General features: G+C 50.6%; 2 protein-coding genes across 6 annotated transcripts in view; one reads left to right on the forward strand and one right to left on the reverse strand.

Moving 5' to 3' along the window:
• GIT1 (GIT ArfGAP 1) overlaps positions 1 to 1,608 on the reverse strand; it is a 55,177-nt gene extending 53,569 nt beyond the window's left edge. For all 4 annotated transcript variants that reach the window (XM_080982916.1, XM_080982915.1, XM_080982914.1 and 1 more), the window contains exon 1: positions 1,468 to 1,608. In XM_080982916.1, the coding sequence (XP_080839042.1) occupies positions 1,468 to 1,519 (52 nt within the window). In that variant the 5' untranslated portion in view covers positions 1,520 to 1,608. The remainder of the gene's footprint in view (positions 1 to 1,467) is intronic.
• A 4,784-nt stretch (positions 1,609 to 6,392) lies between these two features.
• Positions 6,393 to 24,986, forward strand: part of ANKRD13B (ankyrin repeat domain 13B) — a 32,317-nt gene continuing 13,723 nt past the window's right edge. The window contains exons 1-6 of one of the 2 annotated variants that reach the window (XM_080983823.1): positions 6,393 to 6,793; positions 17,549 to 17,684; positions 22,579 to 22,703; positions 23,211 to 23,256; positions 23,785 to 23,928; positions 24,707 to 24,896. In XM_080983823.1, the coding sequence (XP_080839949.1) occupies positions 6,635 to 6,793; positions 17,549 to 17,684; positions 22,579 to 22,703; positions 23,211 to 23,256; positions 23,785 to 23,928; positions 24,707 to 24,896 (800 nt within the window). In that variant the 5' untranslated portion in view covers positions 6,393 to 6,634. Of the gene's footprint in view, positions 6,794 to 17,545; positions 17,685 to 22,578; positions 22,704 to 23,210; positions 23,257 to 23,784; positions 23,929 to 24,706; positions 24,897 to 24,986 lie in introns of both variants that reach the window. The other variant, XM_080983822.1, reaches the window with a different exon arrangement.

Consider the following 24,986-nt stretch of genomic DNA (forward strand, 5'->3'; position numbering starts at 1 on the left):
GATGCATCTCAACACACGCAGACACACACCTGGCAAGGGATCTCTCCTCCACCCCTGCATGAAACTTTTAACTCCTGAGAAACTACAAATAGCAACCTATTGGCCTGGATCTCCTATTAATTAGCCAAAGCGGGGCAGGAGAGAAAGAGCTGAGATTTCCTGCTGGAGAAGAAGGTTCTGCAATTCAGGCCTCTGGATTTTATATAACGAGCAAACGCCCCATTTCAGATCCACAGGGAAGTGGTGTTTATTTTTGGAATGGGTGGGAAGAGGGAGAACTCTGCCCCAATGATCTTACAATCTCCTACACACAGAGAGAGAGAGAGAGAGACCCCAAGGAATGCCAGGCCGCTTTAGGAAGGCCTTGGTTGGGCAGCTGAAAGATAGGGGTCACGTGTGTACACATGTCTCTCCAAGGGTAAGGGGGGGTGTCAGCGGGGGGGGGAGCACCCGGACACCTGGGTTCTGCTTGCAGGATGGGAGCCTGCTGGGCTCTGTTCCAGGTCACTGGGAGTGTGATAAGTAAGGGGTGTGTGAAGGCCTAAGCACTGGGGGGGCTCCCTCCCCAGCGCTGGTTGGGAGGGGCCCTAAATGATGCCTGGGAGAAGAGGGGAAAGAAAGGGGGGCTGGGTGGGGCAGGAGGCTCCTAGGCAGTCAGACCATTGGCTCATTGATCCCTGTACTGTCCACACGGACTGGCAGCAGTTCTCCAGGGCACCAGAGAGGCGGGGTAGAGATGCCACCAGGAAGTGAACTTGGTGCCTTCTGCATGTGGAGCAGGTGTCCTTCCTGCCCCCGCCCCCCCAGCCATGGCTATTGAAATGGCTCCGAGAAGCAGCATGAGCAGAATCAGAATGCAAATATCCCTGTCTGTGAATGATAAGGGGGGAGGGGGAGGACCAGGACGCCTGGGTCCTATTCCTGGTGCCTCTATGGGAAGGAGGGTGTGCACCAGAGCCTTATATTCCTAGTCTCCCTATGATGGGGAGGTGGGTCCTATTCCTGATATTTCCATGGCCGGTTCATATTCCCCGTGCCTCAATTGGGGTGGGGGCACTAGGACGCCTGGGTCCTCTTCCTAGTGTTTACGGGGGAGGGGGTCACCAGGACACCTGGCTCCAGGTGTTTCCACTGGGGTGCGGGAACCAGGGCGCCTGGGTCCTATTCCTAGCGTTTGTAGGGGTGGGGTGCGGTGCGCCAGGACGCCTGGGGGGCCGATGGGGGCGCCTGGATCCCCGCGGTGGGGGCGACGCCAGGCAGGCAGCCCGAGGGCTCGCCTTTCTCTCCGCGGCGAGGCTCCGCGCTGGTCTCCCCGCAGCCGCAGCGGGAGCAGCAGGCCCGGCCGCGGCGCTGGCCCTACCTGGCGGCCGGTGGCGTCGGATCGGGCGCCGGAGCTGGTGCTGCAGGCCCGGCCCCGCCTTCCCCGCCTTCCTTCCCCGCCCGCCTTCCCGGCGCCGCCGGGCTCACCTGGGGCGCTGCAGTCGGCGCACACCTCCGCGCGGGGCACCTTGCGCGACATCCTGAGCGGGCGCCGCGCGCCGCGACCACCCCGCCGGCGCCGGGCTCCCTCGGCCGCCGGGCTCCGGGGCTCAGCGCGGCGGCGGCGGCGGGGGCAGCAGCAGCAGCAGCAGCAGCGCCAGCAGCAGCAGCAGCAGCCGCCTCCTGCGCCTCCTCCTCCTGCAGGAAGAAGCCAGGCGGGCGGGCGCGCAAGGCCGGCCCTCCGGAGGCGGAGCGAGGCGCGCGGCGGGAGGGCGCAGCCAGGCGCGACCTCGCCGGGAACGAGGAGGAGGAAGAGGAAGCAGGATGCCTGGGTCCACGGGAGCAGCCGCGCCGGGACGCCTGGGTCCCTTCCAGACCCGCGGAAAGAGGGAGGGAGCGAGGGGCGCCACCCGGAGAGGAATCCTGGCTTCTGGAGCTCAGGACACCTGGGTCCTTTCCTCCTCGGGGAGAGTGGATGCGGGCGGCAGAAACGCCTTGACTTTGCAGGGCAGGAGCCTCGGGGCGGGCTCTTTGCACATACGCAGAAGCTCTCTGAGAGGAGGGTTCCATTTCAGTCGGGGTTATTGCTCTGGATTTTATTCGTTTATTATTATTATGTAAATAAATGTATCATTATTGTGTACTGTTTCAATTCTGCTCGAGTTTGTTTGCTTTCTAACGATTCTCTTCCGTTTTAGCTGTTTGGGTAAGCTGCCTCCAGACCCGGGCTGGGGAAAATGTGGGGTAACAACATCAACAATATTTGTCTCTTTTTACAAAGAAAAGGGGAGTGGTATCAAATTATGTTATGTTCTCCGCAGACCCATGGAAAGCAACAGAACTGATTTGAGTTGTGCCTAATCACTTTAATGGGTCTGCTCTGAGTAGGGATGGCATTGGGCACAGCCAAATGTGAACAAGAAGATGAAATACTAAACAGGTGAACTTGAATGGGAGATTAAAAAGAAAGCCCACAAAACATTTCCTAAAAGCGTTCATCCAACAATGGAGTTGAAAGGACTGATCTTGCCACACCCCATGGTAAGGATAAGGCCCACAATAGAAGCTAAAACTGCAGTATTAGCTGCGATTCCTGCATTGGAAACCAAAAGATGATCTTTTGGTTTCCTTCCAACACTATGATTTCATTATTTTCATAATAATTATTAACATTATCACTGATTTATTCGTTGCCTTCTAAATATTCATCTCAGTACCATTTGCATGATCTCAGAAACCTAACCAGCCAAAGCCCCAGTAAGGAAGTGTGCTTTGAATAGCAGCCAAAGTCTGCCCTCGTGGATTTGGCCAGAAGAACATCAGGAGGCAGCCTGGCTGCTGGATCAGGCCCAAGGATCAGGCCCATCTAGACCGGCATCGTCTCTTACCGTAGCCAACCAGATGCAAGATTGGGCCACTTGCTGTCGTCAGTGATGGTGAATGGAGAGTGAAGATGCTGTGATAGAAATGGATATAAGAGCAGCCGGGCTGCTGGATCGGGCCCAAGGATCCTGATCTAGCCCAGCACCCCTTTGTCACTGGCCAACCCGATGGCAGATTGGACTGAATGCCACTATCGCTGGCAGCAAGTGAAGTCAAATGCAGACAGCAAGACCTGAGCACAACAGCCACTCTCCCCACAACTGGTATTCAGATGCATTTACTGTCTCCGACAGAGGAGGGAGGACAGAATCCCTTCTCCTCCATGAATTTGTCTAAACCTCTCTTAAAGCCATCCAAGGAGGGGGCCATCACTCCTTCTTGTGGGAGGGAGTTCCACTGTTTAGAGCACCCTGCTTCCAACCAGCAGGGCACGGAGGCCACCGCTGTCTCCATTGTCCCCTGCGTACTCAGAGGCTCACTGCTCTTGGACATGCAGGCTCCATTTTAGATGTCATCAAGAAGCCTGTTCTCTCTGGACCAGCTGCCAATAAACCAGAAGTGTAGAACCTGCAGTTCTCCCGATCTACAGATGCTGCCTGGACCCAATTATTTTTTTGTTATTATGTTTTTAACAAAAGAAAGGCCTAGAATTCCATCTCTTGTCACCACTGCCTGGGTCAGTTCTTCAGACTCCTTTGCCAGCTCAGCCACAAATATCTGCCCTACATCTTTTGCGGTGAAGACAGCCACAAAGTATTCATTCATCCTGCCTGTAATCTTCCTTTACCAGTTGTCCAACTACTCCCCTTTCCGTTTTCCTGCCTCTATTTAAATATATATTATCGGGCCTGGCATTTTAAAACAATATCCTCTCATGTTTCAAAAATATTTCATTTGCTTTCTCAGTAACTTACATTATTAATTTCCCTTAATTTTGCTTTCCTTTTTCTTCTCCTTGCTCAGGAAAGTTTTCTAAAGGACACCTTCTTGCTTCTTATAGTTTCCTTGACACTGTTCATTAACCATGCTGGCATCCTTGTGGAGTTGGTGGTGCCTTTATCGCCTTGAACTCCTGAAAACATCTCTCTATGCACAGACATTTTGTTGGCCCCCAAAGCCTGATTTTTATTTTTATTTTATTTTTTACCATTAGCACTCCTGTTGTATTTGATTATTCATGTTATCATGATGTGATTAATGATTTTATACCATGTTATATTAAGCTTTCCCATGTATTCTACACCATATATATATGGGATGCGGGTGGTGCTGTGGTCTAAACCACAGAGCCTTGGGCTTGCCGATCAGAAGGTCAGCGGTTCAAATCCCTGCGACAGGGTGAGCTCCCGTTGCTTGGTCCCTGCTCCTGCCAACCTAGCAGTTCGAAAGCACGTCAAAGTGCAAGTAGATAAATAGGTACTGCTCCGGCGGGAAGGTAAACGGCGTTTCCATGCTCTGCTCTGGTTTGCCAGAAGTGGCTTAGTCATGCTGGCCACATGACCCGGAAGCTGTACGCTGTACGCAACCTCAGAGTCGTCTGCGACTGGACCTAATGGTCAGGGGTCCCTTTACCTTCCTAACCCTAGCCCGAGACTGTAACCACTATCCCCAAGGGCTCCCCCTTGTGGCTTTGTCTAGGAAGTTCCTCCTTTGTCATTCTCACTCTGGAATTGCAGCCGTCCTGCACCTGGGATTCCAGCTGTGGTCCGATCCTGGAAGGAACCCTCAATCTGCTTGCAAGATTCCACACTCCTTGCAGAGATTACCCACCTGCATGACTAAGCAAGCTCTCAGCAGCTGGTTATTTTTTTTCTCTCTCTCTCTCTCTGCTGACCATGTAGAGAGCACAGCAGCAGACTGGGCAGCTGGTCTAAATGGCAGATGATGACACCCTTCCTTCCAGGCAGCGCTGGTCCATCTCTCTCCCGACCACCCCTTGAACCTGGCCGCTCCACCTGCAACCTCTAAAGCTTTGGCACAGGGGGCACCTCGTGTCCCTGGTCTTAAAGCAGCCCCCAACAATTCTGGGACTGAGGGTGGGGAAATATTCAAGATCTCCTTGCCTGCGCTCATGTTGGTCTTGTACTGCCTTGGAGCTAGATAGCCCAATGACCTAACTCTGTACAAGGCAGCTTACAGTGTTCCTGTTTAAACCAGCCTTTAATTCAGAACCATGAGGACTAGCATCTTGCTTCAATTTTCAGCAGAAGGGTCATAGCTCTGTGGTACAGAGAGCATCTGTGATGCATGCAGATTCAATCCCCCAATGGCATCACCAGGTAGGGCTGGGAGGGAACCCTACCCGAAATCCTGAAAACCTGCTGCTGCTGCCAGTCAGTGTAGTTGACAACACTGGGAAAGGATATTTCTCAGTTAATTTGGTCCTTTATTCAAATCCAAGAGGACCAGCCCCTTGCTTTATTTTTAGGAAAAGGAGCCCACTGGTCCCACATGATATAAGATGGTCTCCTCTGTAATGTCTGCCTGGAAATCAAATAGTGGGGGTTGCATGCACAGAAGCTATGGATTTGTATCAGGGTGGAGAACCTGCAGCCTGCCAGATGTTGGGCTCCAAAGCTACCACCAGCCTCAGACAGCATGGTCAGTGGTCAACAACATCTGGAGGGCCACAGATGCCTCACCTCAGTTGAAGCCAAGAATGACCAACACAGAAAGGACTTTAGGGTTTGATCCAGCTACAGGGTCCTGCTTATTTTCAGAGGGACAGACCCCCTCTCTGCCCTAGAGATCCCCAGAAGCCACTGCGGGTGATAATGGTCAATGCCGGGGAAAATGGAGCAACATCGCCTGGTCTGAGCCAGGGTGCAGCCATCACCCTAGACCTAGCTAGAGCCACACGAAGGAAGCCATGTGATGCTAGGGAAGCTGGCCTGCATCAGAACAGGTCATTGGTTTACCTGACTCAGTATTGTCTACACGGACAGGGTTTGGGGGACGGAACCTGGGACAAGGTCCGGTCTTCTGCCCCTGAGCCATGGCCCTTCCTTTACAAATAAACCAAGATCCCACTCAAGCGTCTGAACAAGGTTTGAAACGGCATCACACAAAGCCCAGGAGCCAACTCCTAGGGGCCAAGGGGTCTTCACAGAGACCCCAATAAAATATTTGAGGGGCCACCCCCAAAAGAAGTGGATGGGCATTGCCATTCAAATGATGTGTGTGCACCAGATCTTGCAATTGTTTATGCAGGCTGGGGCTTACCTGCGCTCCCCAATGTTTTATTCACGTTGGCACCCCTGGAGCGAAGCTGCCTTATATTGGGTCAGATGAATGGCCCACCTTCTTCAGTGCTGCCTACACTGACCGGCAGCAACGGCTCTCTAGGTCTGGGCTAGCAGTCTTTCCCCACCCGAGGATGGCACCGCGACCTTCTTATGCGCGCAAAGCAGATGTTCCGCCGCTCATGCGCCCCCCCTCCACCGCTCACGCTGCCAGCCCCCTCGGAAGACTACAAGTCCCATGGTGCCCTGCTGCCGCGTCTGCCTCCCACCCCCCAACTGGGGCGAGGCAGGAGCTTCCCCTCTCCTTTGCAGCCGCGGGGGCAGCGGTGGTTTGCGGGGGGGGGGGTATCCCCATCCTCTCCATCCCGCCGCGCGCCACCCTCGCGCCTCCTCCTCCGTTTCCTCCTCCCTCCCTCTCGCCCTCCCCTCTGCTGCTGCTGCCGCGGCTCGGCCCGCAGCGTCGATTCCCCCGCCCTCGCTCGCTCCCTCCCTCCCTCCCTCCCTCCTTCCTGCCCGGCCCGGCGGCGCACATGCGGCTGCAGCCCCCCCGACGGCCTCGCCCCGGTGCCAAAAGGATGCTGGCCGCCTCCCCCGGTGCCAGGAAGGGCGCCGAGGCCGGGTACCCGCTCCACTCCCTGGTGTGGCACAACCAGCCCCGCGAGCTGGAGGCCGAGCTCAGCTCCGAGCAGGTGGGTGTCCCTGGGAGCTGGCGGGGCTGGGCTTGGTGGGGGGCGGGCGGGCGAGGGGAGGGGAGGCGGCCTGGGGTCCCACCCTAACAATGGAGTGAGGGGCTGATGCAATAGGAGGCGTCCGGCGCGGCTCCGAGGAAGCGCGCTCGCCATCCTTCGCGGGAAAGGGGCTTCCCCCGGTTTCTGCAAGAGAGAGAGGGGGGATGGATGGGGGGCAGGGAGGAGAAGGAGCCATGATTTGGGGGGTGGGAGGGAGGAGAGGCTGCAGGGAGGATTGGGGAGCTGTCGTAGCCCCAGGGGGAAAATCCTGTTGGGCACAGAATGGGCAAAGTAGGTGGGGGAGTTTTAAGATCCCCAAAATAAAAATAACAGTGTATTTTAATTGGGTGGGGGGAGTTGGGGACAAGTTCATTTTCTGGCAGGGGGGCTCCTTGCCCACCCTCTGGTGCCACCCCTGTGTGGGTGCTCTTGATGTAGCTCCCCCTCCTACAAACACACAAATATTGCGGTTCCTGCAGCACTGTTGGGATATTAGGGGTTTGGGCATCAAAAGGCAAGGGCGTAGGGGGACTTGAGTGTTGTGGGGTTTCTACGGAACGGAGGACCCTTCTCCCCCTGCCTTCTCCCCCAGTCTTGGCACTAGGAGCTCTCTTTCCAGGGTTTGGCACTGGCGACTGTGGCTTGGCACAAGCAGATCCGTCCGCCACCCTGAAACCCTCTGGCAGCAAACAGCCTTCAGGATCCTCCCTAAGGTGAGGAAAGCCATGGGGCTGTCTTTAGCATGCCTCAAAAAGAGAGAGAGAGATGTGGGCATGACGCACAGTAAAAGAGGGCACCTGAGCACGTGCAGAGAAGCCTTCGTTTGATGTTGCAGAAGCATAATAGGAACCAACTCTTTGGAGGCTATGGGGCCTCAAGGTGGCCAAAGGAGTGGAGAGCCCTGACTTTCCTTCCTGCCCCCCCCCCCCATGAGAAAGAACTTGAGATCTAGCACCATGCTGGGGCTTAGCTGAATCCCATGCCCATTTCCACCACACCTGCTACTCGCTCCTTCCTCTAGCACAACAAAATCTGGGGGGCTGGAAGAAACAACGTCCCCGCTTATGATGTTTATTCAATGATGATGATAATTTTGCTATTTATACCCCTCCCATTTGGCTGGGTTTCCTCAGCCACTCATGTTTGGGGTTCATATAGTTACTTTATGCGCTACTCAATTTATTCTTTTGTTCTACATTACTGGGGTCCCACTTCAGAATTAATCATGTCCCAACGAGCTCCAATTCTGCTGGGGTTGCCTCAGATTTGCGGTCATGGAGGTCGTCACAAACTCCTCCATCCTCGGCTAACCTGTGGCCCTCCAGGTGTGTCTTGGACTACAGCTCCCATCATCCCTGACCGTTGGTTGTTCTGGATGGGGCTGATGGGAGCCAGAGTCTTAACAGGTTAGCCACTCCTTCTTTAGGACACTGTTCCCCAGTCTAGTGCCCTCCAAAAGCTGTACAGCAAATGCCTGGCATGCAGAGATGCCCTGGACAGCATCTCCAGGTGGGGCTGGGAGAGACCACTTGAAACCCTGGAGAGCTGCTGCCGGTCAGTGTAGGTGATACCGAACTAGATGGACTGTTGGTCTGAGTCACGACAAGGCAGCTTCTTGGACTGCCACTCTCACCAGCCCCAGCGAGTCTGGCCAGTGGTCTGGGATGATGTTGAAACTCACAAAATCTTTCCATTTTCTTACCGTTGTCCCTCACCTTTCTTGCAACACACCTGCCAGCCCAGGTACAGACCAGAGGCACACCGGCTTTGCTTCTCCTGTGCTCTGCTGAAGATGAACAGCTCTGCTGGGTTAGCAAAACAGGGACCCTAGTTTGCAGTGGGTAAGGCTAGCAGCACCTCTTGGCTCCAAACTGAACAGCTGTGTTCAAGGCTGTGTCCTCAGAGTGCTGGAGAACAACAGCCTTCACCCAAGGCTTACAAGACTCTCTTTGCTTCCAAATGATTCTGAAAAGAAGATGCTGAACAATATTTTATAAAATTTAGCCTGCTTCAAGCTTTTGGTAGGGAGGCAGGGTGATCGTTTTGGTGATCAGTAAGTACAGTCGTAACTTGGATCCAGAACGCCTTGGGAGTTGAATGCTTTGGTTCCCAAACGCCACAAACCCGGAAGTGAGTGTTCTGGTTTGCGAACGTTCTTTGGAAGTCAAACGCCTTCCGCAGCTCCTGATTGTGTGCAGGAAGCTCCTGCAGCCAATTGGAAGCCGTGCCTTGGTTGTTGAACATTTTCGAAAGTCGAATGGACTTCCGGAACGGATTCCATTCAACAACCAAGGTGTGACTATCCATTAGAGAGCGATCAAGTTCCAAGCAAAGGAAACTTTCCATCTGCTGGTACCTGTAATATCCAAAGGTGGAACCTCCACAATCAGAGGAAGTATACCTGTGAGAACCGGTTGCAAGGCTTCCTGAAGGTCCAGTGCTTTGCTCAGTGCAGGGTCTGAGACCCAGGGTGGAAGGAGGAGGGGGTCTGAGCTTCAAGGGCAAGGGGAGAGACCTCTTCCTCCAGAGGTGTTCTGTTCCATCTTGTATCTGAAGGCCCCTGTCGTGGTTCCCCCCTCCCTCCTGCAAGCATACTTTGCTGCAGAAAAGCTTGGAAGCAGTGAACTGGGGAAGAGCTCTGGGCTTCCGGAAGCCCACAACGAAGGACAGCGAAGGCATCTGCTTAGCTGGCAACAGAAAACAGCTCAGCTTTTCCCAGCCTGGTGCTCTCAAGGTGTTTCGTACTACAACTGCCATCAGCCCCAGCCAGCACAGCCGAGAGACGCTAAGGCAGATGGGAGTTGTAGTCTGAAAGGTCTGGAGGGCACGAGGCAGGGGAAAGTTGCAACGGCTGGCTGCTGGACCCTTAGTGTCGAAGAAACCTCACCTTTGCCATCCTTGTATTAAGGGATGTGTGTGCTGCGTTCATCTCCAGTTAACCAGATAATATCAATGATACATCCAAGTGCTGCGGGAGAAAATTACCTGTAAATAATGGGAATCCCCTCCCCCATTAACTTATATAGGATTGCAGTCTTATGGGATGTTGTGGGATGGGGTCCAGGAAATTGGATGGCCAGCTGTCAGGGATTCTTCAGCATTGCTGGGGGTGGACTAGATTACTCTGGGGGTCCCCTCCAACTATAATTCTGGAAGTTTCACATTCTTGCTCCTGGATCCAGCAACTCTGGCCAAGTGGGAAAGCGTGGAAGAAGAGGAATGGAATTGAAAGGGGCATTTGACTCTGCTTCCAGGGATGTTGCTTGCTCCTTAAAGCAACAGACCCCATCCAGAAGTGGCTGGCACCCATTGGGACTGGTAGGGCAGAAGACAGGGGATCTGAACACTAGGCGGAGGCAGAGCTAACGATAGGTGGTGGCAACACATTCTAGTTTTGACCCCATCGTCTTCATCCCTGCTAAGTTTTACAAGGGACAACACTGAGATTGAGGAGGAAGCTGGCAGCCCCAGAGACTGGCAGGCAGCAAGAATGCAGCTAGGTGTGGGGCTGGCTGAGGGAGGAGTGAGATTGGGAGGGCTGTGCCCTTTTTGCCCTAAACAACCAGCCTCCACTGGACACACCACCTGGAAGGAAGCTTTCCGTACAAGCCCTACCTTCCTCCTTGCTGAGTTCTACAAGGCACAACACTGAAATTGAGAAAGAAGCTGACTGCCCTATTGACTGGCAGGCAGCAAAAAGGCTGTTAGGTGTGGGGCTGGCTGAGGACGGACTGAGGTTGGTAGGGCAGTGCCCCATTATCCCTAGGCCACTAGCCTCCACTGGACACACTACCTGGCAGGAAGCTGTCCATACAGGCCCTATCCTCCTCCTTGCTGACTTCTACAAGGCGTGATACTGAAATTGAGGAAACTGACAGCTCTGGCAACTGGTAGGCAGCAAAAAGGCTGTTAGGTGGAGGCTGACTGGCAGCGCACTGAGGTTAGTGGGTAGTGTTGGCAGACCTTCAGGTCTGACCTAAAGTTTCCCCAGGTTTGCTTGATCCCCTCTTCTGGTGGTGGTGGGCTTGAATCTCCAAGTGGACAAGAGTGCATATGATAACAACAACAACAACAACTTATTAAGAAGACTGTGCATGCATCTTGCCAGCTTCAGCTCGGCAGCCTGCAAATTCTAGAATAGACATTTTGTGAGGTCTGCCCAACCCCTCTCTCACTTAACCTCCGTTTCCAGGGCCACCTTCTTCTTTGGCGATCCCTCGTAGCCGAGTAAGATTGTCTTCCATAAACACGGTTTTAACAATGAGTCCGTAAGTGACTGTGGAGGCCAATTCTGGATCCACACGTCCTTCCGCAATGGGGACATAGGTTTCTGGGCGGGAGTTGATCACGGTGTGGATTTGCCAAGTGTGCCTTCCTCTTAGCACGTTTCTTCCTTTCGTCCTGAATTCGAGCGTCTTCAAAGCCCATGACACCTTTGGTAAAGGCTGTTTTCTAATTGGAGTGCTCTCAGGCCAGTGTTTCCCAGTTGTCGGTGTTTATACTACATTTTTTAAAAATTTGCCTTGAGAGAGTCTTTAAACCTCTTTTGTTGTCCACCAGCATTACGCTTTCCATTTTTAAGTTCGGAATAGAGTAGTTGCTTTGGAAGACGATCATCAGGCATTCGCACAACATGACCAGTCCAAGGAAGCTGATGTTGAAGAATCATTGCTTCAACACTGGTGATCTTTGCTTCTTCCAGTACACTGACATTTGTTCGCCTGTCTTCCCAAGTGATGTGTAAAAATTTTCAGAGACACGTTGATGGAATCTTTTGAGGAGTTGAAGATGGCGTTTATAGGTGGTCCATGTTTCACAAGAATACAGTAAGGCTGATAGTAAAATAGCTTTGTAAAAAAGCATTTTGGTTTCCCTGCGAATGGCCCAGTCTGCTTCAGTTGGGAGAAAGCTGCAGAGCTCAGGCGATGCTGGATTTCGGCATCAATGTCGGCCCTTGTGAAAAGATGACTGCCCAGGTAGGAGAAGTGATCAGCACTTTCCAAGGTTACGCTATTGAGTTGGATTTGTGGCGCTGCAGAGGGGTTATTTTGTACTTGTTGGTGCAGTACTTTGGTTTTTTGGCTGTTGAGCAATAGGCCAAGCATTCTGTAAGCTGTGAAGATATTTAGGATGGTTTGGAGGTCATCCTCTGAGTGTGTACACACTACATTGTCATCAGCGTACTCTGTGATGGAAGTTACAGTAACCTGGGGCAGTCCCTAGGTCTCAGGTGAGGGCCCCAAAATCTCAGGGTCCGGGATACTCCTGACTTGATCACCCTGCTAAGGTCTGGTGGGGGCACTGCCCCTTTTGTGACAGATGGATGAGCCACCACTGCTGAAATCTAGGGCCTGGTGCATGAATCTCAGACACCTAAGGGCACAGCTCAGGAGTTGTTTGCCAGACCTCCTCAATTCCGGGTGAGAGGTGTTTGCCACACCCGGATTTCCCCCTGTTCCTTAACAATGAACAGCGGTGAGGCGTGGCTGGGGATCTGCCGGCAAACAAACAAGATCACGCTCTGAGCTTTGGGGTTTATGATATTGACTCTCAGGGGTAGATCTAGGGCAGGAGAGGATGGGTGGAGCCGTACAAGGGCATTTGGGTTCCTGTTTGGCTTCTGAGAGGCGTCAGGTGTCTTGTCTGTGCTGGGGGGGGGGCAGTCAATGGTCTAAGTTTGGTTTCTCTCTCCCCCCACCTCCATCCCATTGTGCCTTACCCTCCAAATTTCAAAGTAAAACAGGGCACACTGAGGCTGGTGGGAGTTTTAGTTTGGGTTGGTGCAAGTTGCTGAGAAAGCCGTCCCTTTGGTGGCCAGGATGGGCATCTGAATATTCAGTGCTGGCCAGTAAGAATCTGAAATACACCTTGAGGCTGCTATTTACAACAGTTGTGTTTCACCCTTTCTATAAGTGTGGTTCATTCATCCAGTCTCCTTCCATCAGAGACCAGCTGGGGACCTTCTGGAAAACTCACTAGTGTGCCCAGGAGAAACGGAAGCATTCCCCTGTTGTTTGTTCTTCTGTATCTGGTACTCAGGTAGACTTGCTCTGGGTATGAGGGCTCTACTTAGCCGTTGTAGCCAAGGATAGAGATCTGCTCCTCCATAAATTTATGTCACCCTTCCCCCCCCCATTTAATCTAGCAGTTGACACAACTTCTTGCAAAGTCTTTTAAAGCGTGCTTTCCTGAATAAATTATACCCCCCCCCCCAAATTCTGCTATTAACTAACTGCCAATTTTACTGGGTCCCCCCAATGTTCTTGTATGTGAGATACATGGAAGTGTACTGATATTAATTAACGCCTTGGGTGAGGAATGCACTCTGCACAGACTCAGAGACTTAGTGGAAACTATGCTCTGTTTGCTCAACAACTTCTTCTTCCTCCTCTTCCTCTTTTTCCTAATTACTTTTCACACCAGGATTATTTCTGATTTGCCTGGCAAATGGTTCCTAAGCCCCAGGTTCACTTTCCTGGTTTATAAAAGCAGAACTTCTCAGAACACTTATTGATTCATGCTTCCTCCTCCCTCCCCTTTTTGCTGTTCGTTATTTTAAGGCCACTGTCTGTTATCTGTAGCGGATGATTCCAAATTTGCATAAATGCAAATAGAGCTGAGATCAGGTTGATTAATTTCCTTATCTTAGAAATGGATTCACTGAAGAGCTGCCTGGGGGAACCAGAACTGTGTTAGGCCAAACAAACATACCCCACCCTATGATGTTCTCCATTAAAGTTAGCCATCTAAGATCCCACATATCTTAGCGTGGGAGGGGAAAAGTCTTTTCCAGATCAAAGGGGCTAGTAACTTGGGAGGAGTATTTGGGAGTTCTGGTTTGGCTTGCTCCTAAGACTTGAGACCAAGTGATGTTCAGGGTCTAGGAAGGATGGCTCTTTCCATTGGTGGGACCCAACGCTGGACTTTGGGAAGCAGCCCTGCCAGAAGGCGAAAGCTTCTGAGCATGTACAGAGTGCCCAACCCTCGCTACACTCTTTCTGCGAGGACAAATCAATCAAGGCGCACAATTTCGTTTTGTCTAAGGAGCGAGGAGAGTTAATTGAAACTCGAGAGGGAGATTCTCTCTCAGTGCCACACTCTTTTAATTACTTTAATGAAAAAGGTTTGTAATTAAAGGGAAACAACAGATCTTCCAGCAGTGGCTGGTGGGAGTGGAAGATGGCACCAGGGATTATTTCAGCTTCTGGGGCAGAAAGGAGGGAAGAGGTGTGTTGCAGGTGAGGCAAAGGAAGCCAAGGACTTGTGAAGTCACACCCTGGGGAGTGGATATTGGGGTGTGGGAGTCAGGGCTGAGCTCTGCTTTCGAGCCAGGAAATACACCTCCCCCCGCTGTATCGGGCTATTGTGTACAAGTAGGGCTGCCATACGTCCAGATGTTCCTGGACATATTTGGAATACTATAGTCTGCAGCAGTGTCTGGGCAAAAATCGGGAAAACGTCCAGGAAAATCTGGATGTATGGAAGCCCTTGTCAGTGGTGCCTTTTTTTGGCCGTTTCCCCATTAAAAAATATCTCCAAAACAGGTTGTTTTTGTTTTTTCGTTTTTGCAAAATAAATAAATAGCTCAACAACTTTTCTGTCCCAATTTTCACTGTTTGAAATATGGCAACCCTAGTGTACATATTCTGGTTGCCTCGCCTCCCAAAGGATACTGTACAGGTAAAGGTAAAGGGACCCCTGACCATTAGGTCCAGTCGTGACCGACTCTGGGGTTGCGGTGCTCATCTCGCTTTATTGGCCGAGGGAGTCGGCGTACAGCTTCTGGGTCATGTGGCCAGCATGACTAAGCCACTTCTGGCGAACCAGAGCAGCGCACGGAAACGCCATTTACCTTCCCGCCGGAGCGGTACCTATTTATTTACTTCCACTTTGACGTGCTTTCGAACTGCTAGGTTGGCAGGAGCAGGGACCGAGCAACAGGAGCTCACCCCGTCATGGGGATTCGAACTGCCAACCTTCTGACCAGCAAGCCCTAGGCTCTGTGGTTTAGACCACAGCACCACCCGCGTCCTATATACAGTGGTACTTTGGGTTAAGAACTTAATTTGTTCCGGAGGACACGACTAAACGACTAAACAACAACAACAACAATAATAATATTGTTGTGGAGTCAGTCCCTTTGAGCAGAGTGAGGCTGACTTCTGAGTAAACAGGTACACGGTGGCCAAGTGACTCAGCTGGTGCAAACATCACACAATCCTCAGTCCGCAGATTTGTATAGTTGCCTCCTGGTACCTGGAGAAATGCAAATAAAGCACAGCTCTTCCGGCCCCCCTCTGTGGCACGGCAGGGGGTGGGGAGGTGGAGAAAAGTATCATTTGTTTTCTGCAAAATTTATCCTCTGCCTTGCATCACCTAGCATCCTTCCCGGGGGCAGCTCTCAAAAGAGCGCAGATCCGATGCAGGCGGAAGGCAGCCGTCAAAACTGTGTCACGACACAGAACAAACGGGCCGGGATGAATGGCCCTTGGCAACTCTCTCTTGGAAAGCCTGCCCCCGAAACTTGGCAAACTGTTTTCCTTTACGCTGCAGCCTGGGATGCTAGCAAGCTTCCATTATTTGCAATTAACACACACAAGTCCCAGAGGAGAGATTGTCGCCGCCTCTTTGCAGATCCCCCCTCGAGGGAACCGTATCCGACACCTGCCCTGGCAGGATTCGAACCCTGAGAGCGGCAGCTTGGCTCTCAGGAGCTTCGCACCATTGGCTGTTGTCCATCTACTACCAAGCCAGGCTCAAGGTCTTTGTATTAATTTACAAATCCCTGAGCAACTTGGGTTCAAGGTACCTTGTGAACCTCAGTGATATCACTGAGATCATGCACAGGAACATTGTAAGTCATTCCCCAAGTTGGCAAGTTCTTTTGACAGCATCAAGAAACCGAGCCTTTAGTGTCTTTGGCCTAGTCCTGTGGAACCCTCTGCCACTAGAGATTCTGAAAGCTTGTATTTTGCTAGGCTTATGCAGGTATTTAAGAGGACATATTTCCATTATCTCAGGTGTCTCAGACGTTGAAAATTCTGCTGGTCCAAACAAGCTTGTTAGCAAATGTAAATATGCTGTTGGGTTACATCCAATAGATGATTTAGCTCTTAAATAAAATGTATGTTAAAATTTCATCATCAAATGATGATCATTCAAAATTTCAGTTGGTCCAAAGTCAATATGCCTTCCATCCGATTTTTCCATATCACCATCTTTCCCCCAATTTTTAGAGTTGGGTTTCCCCACAAAGTCAGTTTTAGCATGGGAAAAGATGTCCAATCTATTTTTACTAGACATTGCATTCTACAACTTTCTGGCATAATTGGTTCCAGAGATTCATGAGTTCTAACGTATTTTGATCCTAATACTGTCCATCAAAGGTGTTATTATATATGTGCATTCCAAAGTTGCCCAGATCAGAAAATTAACACCAGTTGTTGGTTTGCAGTATTTAATACTTGGCAATAAGTAAGCATGATGATACAGCTCTATATTTGGAATACCAAGCCCTCCTTAATTAAGTTGTAATTGCATTTTCTGTAAATATATTATCTTGAGTTTAGGAACCCCATAGAAATTTTCTATACAAAGAAAATTGCCAAAGGATATGGTTTAATGACTCTCATCTATCAATATCTGAAGAAACCTCACTATATATTTTATTTATATTGCATTTTACTAACAGAGTTATATCTTTTGGTATTGTTTAGTCGTTTAGTCGTGTCCGACTCTTTGTGACTCCCTGGACCAGAGCACGCCAGGCACTCCTGTCTTCCACTGCCTCCCGCAGTTTGGTCAGACTCATGCTGGTAGCTTTGAGAACACTGTCCAACCATCTTGTCCTCTGTCGTCCCCTTCTCCTTGTGCCCTCCATCTTTCCCAACATCAGGGTCTTTTCCAGGGAGTCTTCTCTTCTCATGAGGTGGCCAAAGTCTTGGAGCCTCAGCTTCAGGATCTGTCCTTCCAGTGAGCACTTAGGGCTGATTTTCCTTAAGAATGGAGAGGTTTGATCTTCTTGCAGTCCATGGGACTCTCAAGAGTCTCTCCTCCAGCACCATAATTCAAAAGCATCAATTCTTTGGTGATCAGCCTTCTTTATGGTCCAGCTCTCACTTCCATACATCACTACTGGGAAAACCAGAGCTTGAATTATACGGACCTTTGTCAGCAAGGTGATGACCTTTCGGTATAGACATACCTAAATGGATTCTGAACAAATGCAGAACTGATACTCTTTAAATGGATGGGTGAACAAATTTTCACCAGATTGGCATCAATTAGCTATCCTTCCACCCTGGACCAGTTACGTAATAGAATATCCTGATATTTTAGTAAAGGCATCTGTCATTTGCATCAACGTGGGAATAGTAATATGAGGAATAAACAGAAGAATATCCTCTGTAAAAAAAAGCAGTTTCTATCCAACTGAATTATGTAGATCTCCCTCTGTTTTCTCATAGCACAAACCAAGGTTTCCATGCAGATATTGAAAAACAAGCGTGGAAGTGGACATTCTTGCCTAGTTCCTCTAAATTGTGCGGGAGTGGCCGACAACATGCTTGTGTAATATTCAGTGCGTCTGTCTAGAAAGGTGTTATTTTTTGCAAGCTGTTGATTCCATGGGGCACCGAGGCAGAGATGAACCGAGAAAAAGCAAAGGGTCCTCTCTGCCCCAAGGATGCTGACCTCATCCTTCCTTTCTCCCAGCAGGTGGATATCGAACAGCTGGACCCCCGAGGGCGCACCCCCTTGCACCTAGCCACCACCCTGGGGCACCTAGAGTGCGCCCGAGTCCTCCTGCGCCATGGGGCGGACGTGGGCAAGGAGAACCGCAGCGGCTGGACAGGTAAGTCTCACCTCTTCCGCCTGGGAGTTGAAATCAGCGTTTTAGGGGCAGGGGCAGGCTGCCAGTTTGTTTGGGACAGCCTGATCTGCACTGGCTGGCAGCAGTAGGCCAGGGGAAGGGCCAGGAAAGGGGTGGGCCTGATTCGGCCAGAATGAAGTACCACTCCCTTGGTTGCAGTGCTCGTCTTTCCCATTGATACAGTGCTCTAGTTTGGCTGGATCACGGCACAAACCACAGTTGTGCATATGCTTACTCAGAAGTAAGCCCCACAGTGTCCAAAGGAGCCTCCTTGATATCTTGCTATTTATCTATTTATTGCCTCATCATCTTTATTATCATTTCAATATATCACCCTTTATCTAATTATCCCAAGGCGATGTACAACGTTAAGAACATAATTTACGCAGCACAACAATAAAAGCATAACATAGAGCATGATAATAAAATAATCACAATAGCAGTCCTTCCTACATTTGACAGGCCATAAGATTATTTAATGGCCATAGGCCTGGGTCAAGAAATATGTAATGATGGCGCCAGGCGAGCCTCTCTGGGGAGAGCATCCCACAATTGGGGAGCCACCACAGAAAAGGCCAGGTCTCATGTTCCCACCCTCTGGGCCTCTCTGGGCCTCAGATGCCAAGCGCCCAGTCTGTTTGTAAGGGGAGAGGTGGTCCTGGACATGTTGAGGTCCTGAGCCAAGTAAGGCTTTATAGGTCAGCACCAGCACTTTGAACTGGGCCTGGAAACTAATCAGCAGCCAGTGCGGTCAGTCCAGGATTGGCGTTAGGTGCTCAAACCATCTTGTTTTCATGAGCAATCTGGCCTTTGAATTTTGTACCGGCTGAAGTTTCCCACCTTCTCTTAAGAAACACAAGGTGGTTTACGTGGTTCTTCCCCCACAACATCCCTGTGAGGTAGGTTAGAGGATGAGAGGCAGTGAGCTTCGTGGCTGAGTGTGGGGTTTGAACTCTGGTCTCTCCCAAGTCCTAGTCCGACATTCTAACCACTAGGCCATGCTGGCTCCATGGTAAGTGCGCTTTGGACTAGAGACTTAGACTGAAATCCCACGCACCAGAGGGCTTGATGTGTGTGTGTGTGTGTGTGTGTGTGTGTGTAAACGTGGCCCTCACAGACTCTCTGTCTGGCCCTTGGGACTCTCCCCAGACCACGCCTCTCACTGGCTCTCCTTTACACCTTCTGTAGTGAAGTTATAACTGTTAGAAAATCATTCCTTGGTCAAGTGAAAGAATGTGGCCTTGTGGGTATTTTATCAGCCGTAAGGACCCTGGGAAAGGGAGCTGTGTATCTTTAAACTCCAGACTTTCTGTCTCTTTGGTGTGAGAGGTTTATGGGAGGAAAGGAATCCTTGATTTAATGAAAGGCTTGACACCTGGGTTTGGGAGTGTGAACCTCTTTCCCCCTCCCGGAGGTTATTTGTTTTCCAACTGTTGAGAATTGGGGATCTGGTTAATTTCCACAGATGGGAGGAAGATTCTCTGATTAGAGCTCGAACCTAAAAACTGACCCAGCTGCAAAAGGGTAAATTGATCAATTAGGACTTTCTGATTGGCTAACAAGTTACGACGCAAAGTAAGAATTGTAGATAAAAGGATCAAGGAATTGTTTGTGAATTGCTCTCTGCCATTGCTCTGCAACTTGCAAAGATGCCCGGCTGTAACATCCATCTATAGCCGTCGTTTCGTCTTTTGAGATGGAAATCTTCATACATCTTCAGTACGCAGATGCTTGAAAAGACTTTGACTACCCTAACTGAGTATTGTTGTGAGTATGTAAAGCTAGTTAGATTCTACAGCGTTTTTATTTTCTTGTTTGTAAGATTCAAAAGAAGTGCCTGTTGATTTTCAACATGTTTTGTGTTATTCTTTTAAAATAAACTTTTAAAGATGAACCTGTTTGGTATTGTGCCTTTTCCGAGGGAATAGCTAAATCCTAGCCTTCCGCTTAGTTACGCTCTACCGGGAGAATTTCTGTCTGCAAGCCTGTGGATTCAGCTTGTAGAGGGGGGAATTGCCAGGTAAATGAGACACACCCTTCTCCCTGGGTTGTGACTCTGGGTTCCCCTGGAACAAAGGGAGTGGTGGCAGCCCTACCGGTGTTATTTCAGTCTGTGTTTGTGAAAAGTAAACCCTCGCCAACCTGCGCAAGAAACCTGGTCTGGCCGGAGAGCAAAGACAGGTGATGGAGGGGCAGCTGGGGGCGAGCGGCTTTACTACACCTTCCGTGAGTGCTTTTGCCCACCTGAAAATGGCTCCCTGAACTCTGTCCATGCCTCTTGCCTTGCCTGGATGGAGGACAGAGAGGAGTGTGCAGGTGTAGAAGCCAGGCTCCTGTATAAAGGTAAAATTTGCATGTGTTGCCCCGCCCACTCTTGGATCCTCTGGCCCTGCCCACTGTGGTCGTGTGGCCCCCAAAAAGCTGTCCAGAAGTGAATGAGGCCCTTGAGCAGACAATAGCTCCCCACCCCTGATGTAGGCAGTTAGCTGGAAGTAAGTCCCATAGAACGCAGCAGGGCTTACTTCCGAGTAAATTTGCCTGGGACGGCGCCACTGCCTTCCTCTGCCAGTGCCCATTTACTGCCCTAATTAAAATGCCTTTGCCTTTTAGACGGGTGAAAGCTTTAATCTCTTTACCGCCCTACGGCAATAAATATTTGATTTGTCGCTTTTACAAATTTATTACATGGCTTTGTTTTCTTTCAACCTCTCGCGATTCTGTGGTTTTCTTGATGTGGGTGGGAGTGTTCCTTAACTGCTTTGAAAAATTATTTAGGGAATTTGCCATATGAAACATCGAAACCGCCGAGGTGTTCTCGGGTAAATGGTGCATATTCTTCCAGAGATTTTGCCTCCTATAATCACTTCCAGCTCGGCTTCCAGGATGCCGAGCCAATTATGAAATTAACGCACTTGGATGGAGTTGCGCTTCTCTGTGAAACGGCAAGCCTTAAAACAAGCAGGCAGAGCCAGATTTCTTCAAACCAGCTTTTGCTCTCGTTGGACGGCCCGGTTCAACCACAGCTGATGTGCGACCTGTTTTTAATTCTCAGTTTCTCTATTTTAAACAATGGGTTTGTTGGTTTCACTTCTGACCAGTTTCACTTTTCAGTTTTTTGCTTTGCGGTTTATTTATTTATTTACTGTTTCCTCCAAGGAATTTTGTTGTTGTTCTTTAGTCGTTTAGTTGTGTCCGACTCTTCGTGGCCCCCTGGACCAGAGCACGCCAGGCACTCCTGTCTTCCACTGCCTCCCGCAGTTTGGTCGGACTCATGCTGGTAGCTTCGAGAACACTGTCCCACCATCTCGTCCTCTGTCATCCCCTTCTCCTTGTGCCCACCATCTTTCCCAACATCAGGGTCTTTCCCAGGGAGTCTTCTCTTCTCATGAGGAGGCCAAAGTCTTGGAGCCTCAGCTTCAGGATCTGTCCTTCCAGTGAGCACTCAGGGCTGATTTCCTTCAGAATGGATAGCTTTGATCTTCTTGCAGTCCATGGGACTCTCAAGTCTCTCCTCCAGCACCATAATTCAAAAGCATCCATTCTTCGGCGATCAGCCTTCTTTATGGTCCAGCTCTCACTTCCATACATCTCTACTGGGAAAACCATAGCTTTAACTATATGGACCTTTGTTGGCAAGGTGATGTCTCTGCTTTTTAAGATGCTGTCTAGGTTTGTCATTGAAGGAATTCTTTTAAAAAATAATAATAATATTTTTATTAAATTTCCAAAAAAGACACATAAAATTGCAATGCATTTTAAAAAGATATTTCTTTTCTATTTTTTGATTTCCCAGCCCATTTCCCGTGGTGTTTTACTTATCTCTCCTTTGCTGCACCTTATCTTAACTCTTTTTAATATCGTAATCATCACAATAGCCTCCAAGGAGTTCAAGGTGGGCCCTGCACTGGTCTCCCCCTCCTCATTTAATCCTCACAACAACCGTGTGAGGTAGACCAGGCTGAGGGGCAATGAAGCCCCTAAGGTCACAGGCAGTGAGTTTCATGGCTGAATGGGCGGATTTGAACCCGGGTCTGAGTCTGACACTCTGATGGCAGGATGGCTCTTTTTCTGGCGGGGGATGGGGGGTGGTAGGTGAATAAATTTAAGGACAGCAAAGAAATTCCTTTCATCGGGAATTCCCACATTCCCACATCAGTGGGCGGGGCCTGGGGAAAAAGTGGGCGGGGCAAGAAAGGTAAATGCTACCTTTACTGTACAGGGAAAGTTGGAGTTTTCTGCATAGACCCGCCCTCACCTCTTCATCCAGGAAGGGAATGGAGGAATGGTCCATCATTCAAGGACCTGTTCCAGGCAAGCAAAAAGCAATCAAGTAGGGGTGGAGTTTGCAAGGGAAAAGTTTGCAAGTTTGCAAGAGAAAGTTTGCAAGGGCCAGACAGACGGGGGGAGGGCCACATTGGATCCCGGACCTCAGCCCCCCTGCAAAGGCGAACGGATTTGTTATGATGTCAGCTGTCAGGCGCCTCGTAAGATGTGTGAAGTGTTATCTTCAGTTTGCAGGGATAACTTCTTTATATATATTGGTCAGACCCCATCTGTGTCCAGTTCTGGGCACCTCAGTTTAAGAAGGATATCGACAAGGTGGAAGGTGGGCAGAGGAGGGCAAACCAGGTGATCAAGGGTCTGGAAACTAAGCCTTATGAAGAACGGTTGAAGGAGCTGGGAAGAGAAGAAACTGAAAGGAGATAGGGTGGCCATCTTCAAATAGAAGAGGAGAAAAGCTTGTTCTCTGGAGGAAAGGACCCGAACCCATGGTTTCAAGTTGCAAGAAATGAGATTCCAACTAAACCATGGGAAGAACTTTATGCCAATGCCCCTCCCCCCCAGCCCCTGACTCTCCTTTGCTCTTCCTCCACAGTCTTGCAGGAGGCGGTGAGCACCCGGGACCTGGAGCTCGTCCAGCTGGTGCTGCGTTACCGTGACTACCAGCGGGCCATCAAGCGCCTGGCCGGCATCCCCCTCCTGCTTGAGAGGCTGCGCAAGGTAGGCAGGGGGGCTTCCTTGAACTCGTCGCCATCGTCATCCCTAAGGGAGAAGAAAAGTACTCTCCTGGTTGTCTCTGCTGCCGGTGGTTTTCTAGATTGTAACCCCCTCAGGGCAGGGACCTAGAGCCTTTTGTTGGAAATAAATGCATCCCGTCCACTGCCTGTTTCTCCTCTCGTCCTCTGTTGGACTACAACTCCCATCAGTGCCAGCCAGAGTGGTCCAGAGTGATGGGAGCTGGAGTCCAACACAGGTGTGAATGTTCCCGTCTGTTAATTCCTGGGGGCTTGAGCTGTTGTTAAAGGCAGAGGAGTCAGGGGTGGTAAAAAAGTTGGCAACCCTGGTTATACTGTACATTTAAATGAATGAATCACACAGAGAGAGAGAGTCGAGAGTTTTTCAAGCCTCATACCTAGAAGACAGCTGAGCCAAGAGTGAATCCAGGCATCCGGCGTCCCTTTGACCTCTGTAGCCCTTGACCTTTGACCTCTTCTCTCCTTACACCAGGCTCAAGATTTCTACGTGGAGATGAAATGGGAATTTACGAGCTGGGGTATGTTTGCATGCAGAATAATAATAAAAAGTAACTGTAGGATTAATAATAAAAAATGTAACAACATTAATAATAACTACTTTGGGTTCATTTGGGTATGAGGTTGTGGGCTTCCCCTCCCATCACTGAAAGCAACATGCCCCCACCCCCATCCTGCCTTTCCCCCCATTAAAAGTGATATCAAGACTTCAACATAAGCCGGGGTTTATCTTCCACCCTCAGCACCTTCTGTGCATCCTTGGGATAATTCAAGAACACCTCTGAACATGCACAGAGTCCTTTCCCCCCACTTTGGGGTTTCAAAGCCAGGCTTTTAGGGGGAGCTCTGAGCCATGGATGGGGACCTGCTTTGGCGCAGCGGGCGAGATCTTTATTTATATAGACCATTGTTCCATTAAAAATCAGCAAAAATACATAAAGCCATGCAGCCAAAACCAAACAGAAAAGTTAAAACCAAGCAGGGTAAATTAGGAGATGATGTAGAAGCACCGACACCTAATGCCGCCTCTCTTCCCCTCCCCTCGGCAGTCCCCCTGGTCTCCAAAATCTGCCCCAGCGACACCTACAAGGTCTGGAAGTGTGGGCAAAACCTCCGGGTGGACACGACGCTCCTGGGCTTCGACCACATGACGTGGCAGCGCGGCAGCCGCAGTTTCATCTTCCGAGGACAAGGTTGTTGGGAGCTCGGCTGAGCCGCTTCGCGTCCCGGGGCCCCGTAGGGAAGGGAACTTGAGGGAGAGTCAGGGGCCACACTTTCCCGTTGCGGACAGTCAGTGCTTTTGGGGGGACTGCGGGAGTGCATGGTGGTGAAACGGGGCACAATTATATTGTGATGAGTTATATAAAGTATGTATTGATTGTATAGTTGCTCTGGATTCCTAACCTGCTCTAAGGGCCTTGAGGCAGCAGACACCTGCCTGTCGCCTCCACAACAGTAACTGTGAGGTAGGCTAGGCTGAAGGGTGAAGAAAAGCTTGTTCCTGAAGTTGTACTGGTGCATCTAGCAGCTTTGCAGCTGCAATTGCTACAATTTGTGTGGGGTTTTTTATTGTTTGATACTGAGGGGTATACACATTATCAAAGAAATAAATAATTTGGGGGTTGGGTTGCACCCCATGGTGGCTGTTGCCCTTTGGGCATGGATGGGGCAGAAGGCAGGGAGCCCGACAGCAGGTGGCGCCAGAGCCAACTTACTCCTGTTTTGTCCCCATCTTCCTCCTCCTTCTGTGTTCTCACTGGGACTGAAGGAAGCTGGCAGCCCCAGAGACCGGCAGGCAGCAAGAAGGCAGCTGGTTGTGGGGTGGCTGAGACCGAGGATGGTGGGGCAGTGCCGTATTTTCCCTAAGGGACCGCACACTCCACTGGTTTCCCCTTTGGCCAAGCCAGATTGTCAGGATACATCCCTCTCAGGAGGGCACCGGTCATTTCTCTCTCTTCCTCTGCCCCGCAGACAGCAGCGCCGTCGTGATGGAGATTGACCACGACCGGCAAGTGGTCTACACTGAAACGCTGGCACTGGCCACCCACGACCGGGAGGGACTCCTGGCCATGGTGCAGCCCACGGAGGAGCAGGTGATGGGCCGCCTCCTGGCCCCCGTGGTCGCCACACAGTTGGACACGCGCAACATTGCCTTTGAGAGGTGAGCCAGGATCGCATCCTCTGGAGCAGCGGGGAGGGAAACCTCTGCCCTGAGGGCCAAATGTAGCCCAAGCCCTGCCCTCTTTCCCAG

The sequence above is a fragment of the Podarcis pityusensis genome (assembly GCF_964106645.2).
Source record: "Podarcis pityusensis genome assembly, chromosome: 15".
NCBI lineage: Eukaryota > Metazoa > Chordata > Lepidosauria > Squamata > Lacertidae > Podarcis > Podarcis pityusensis.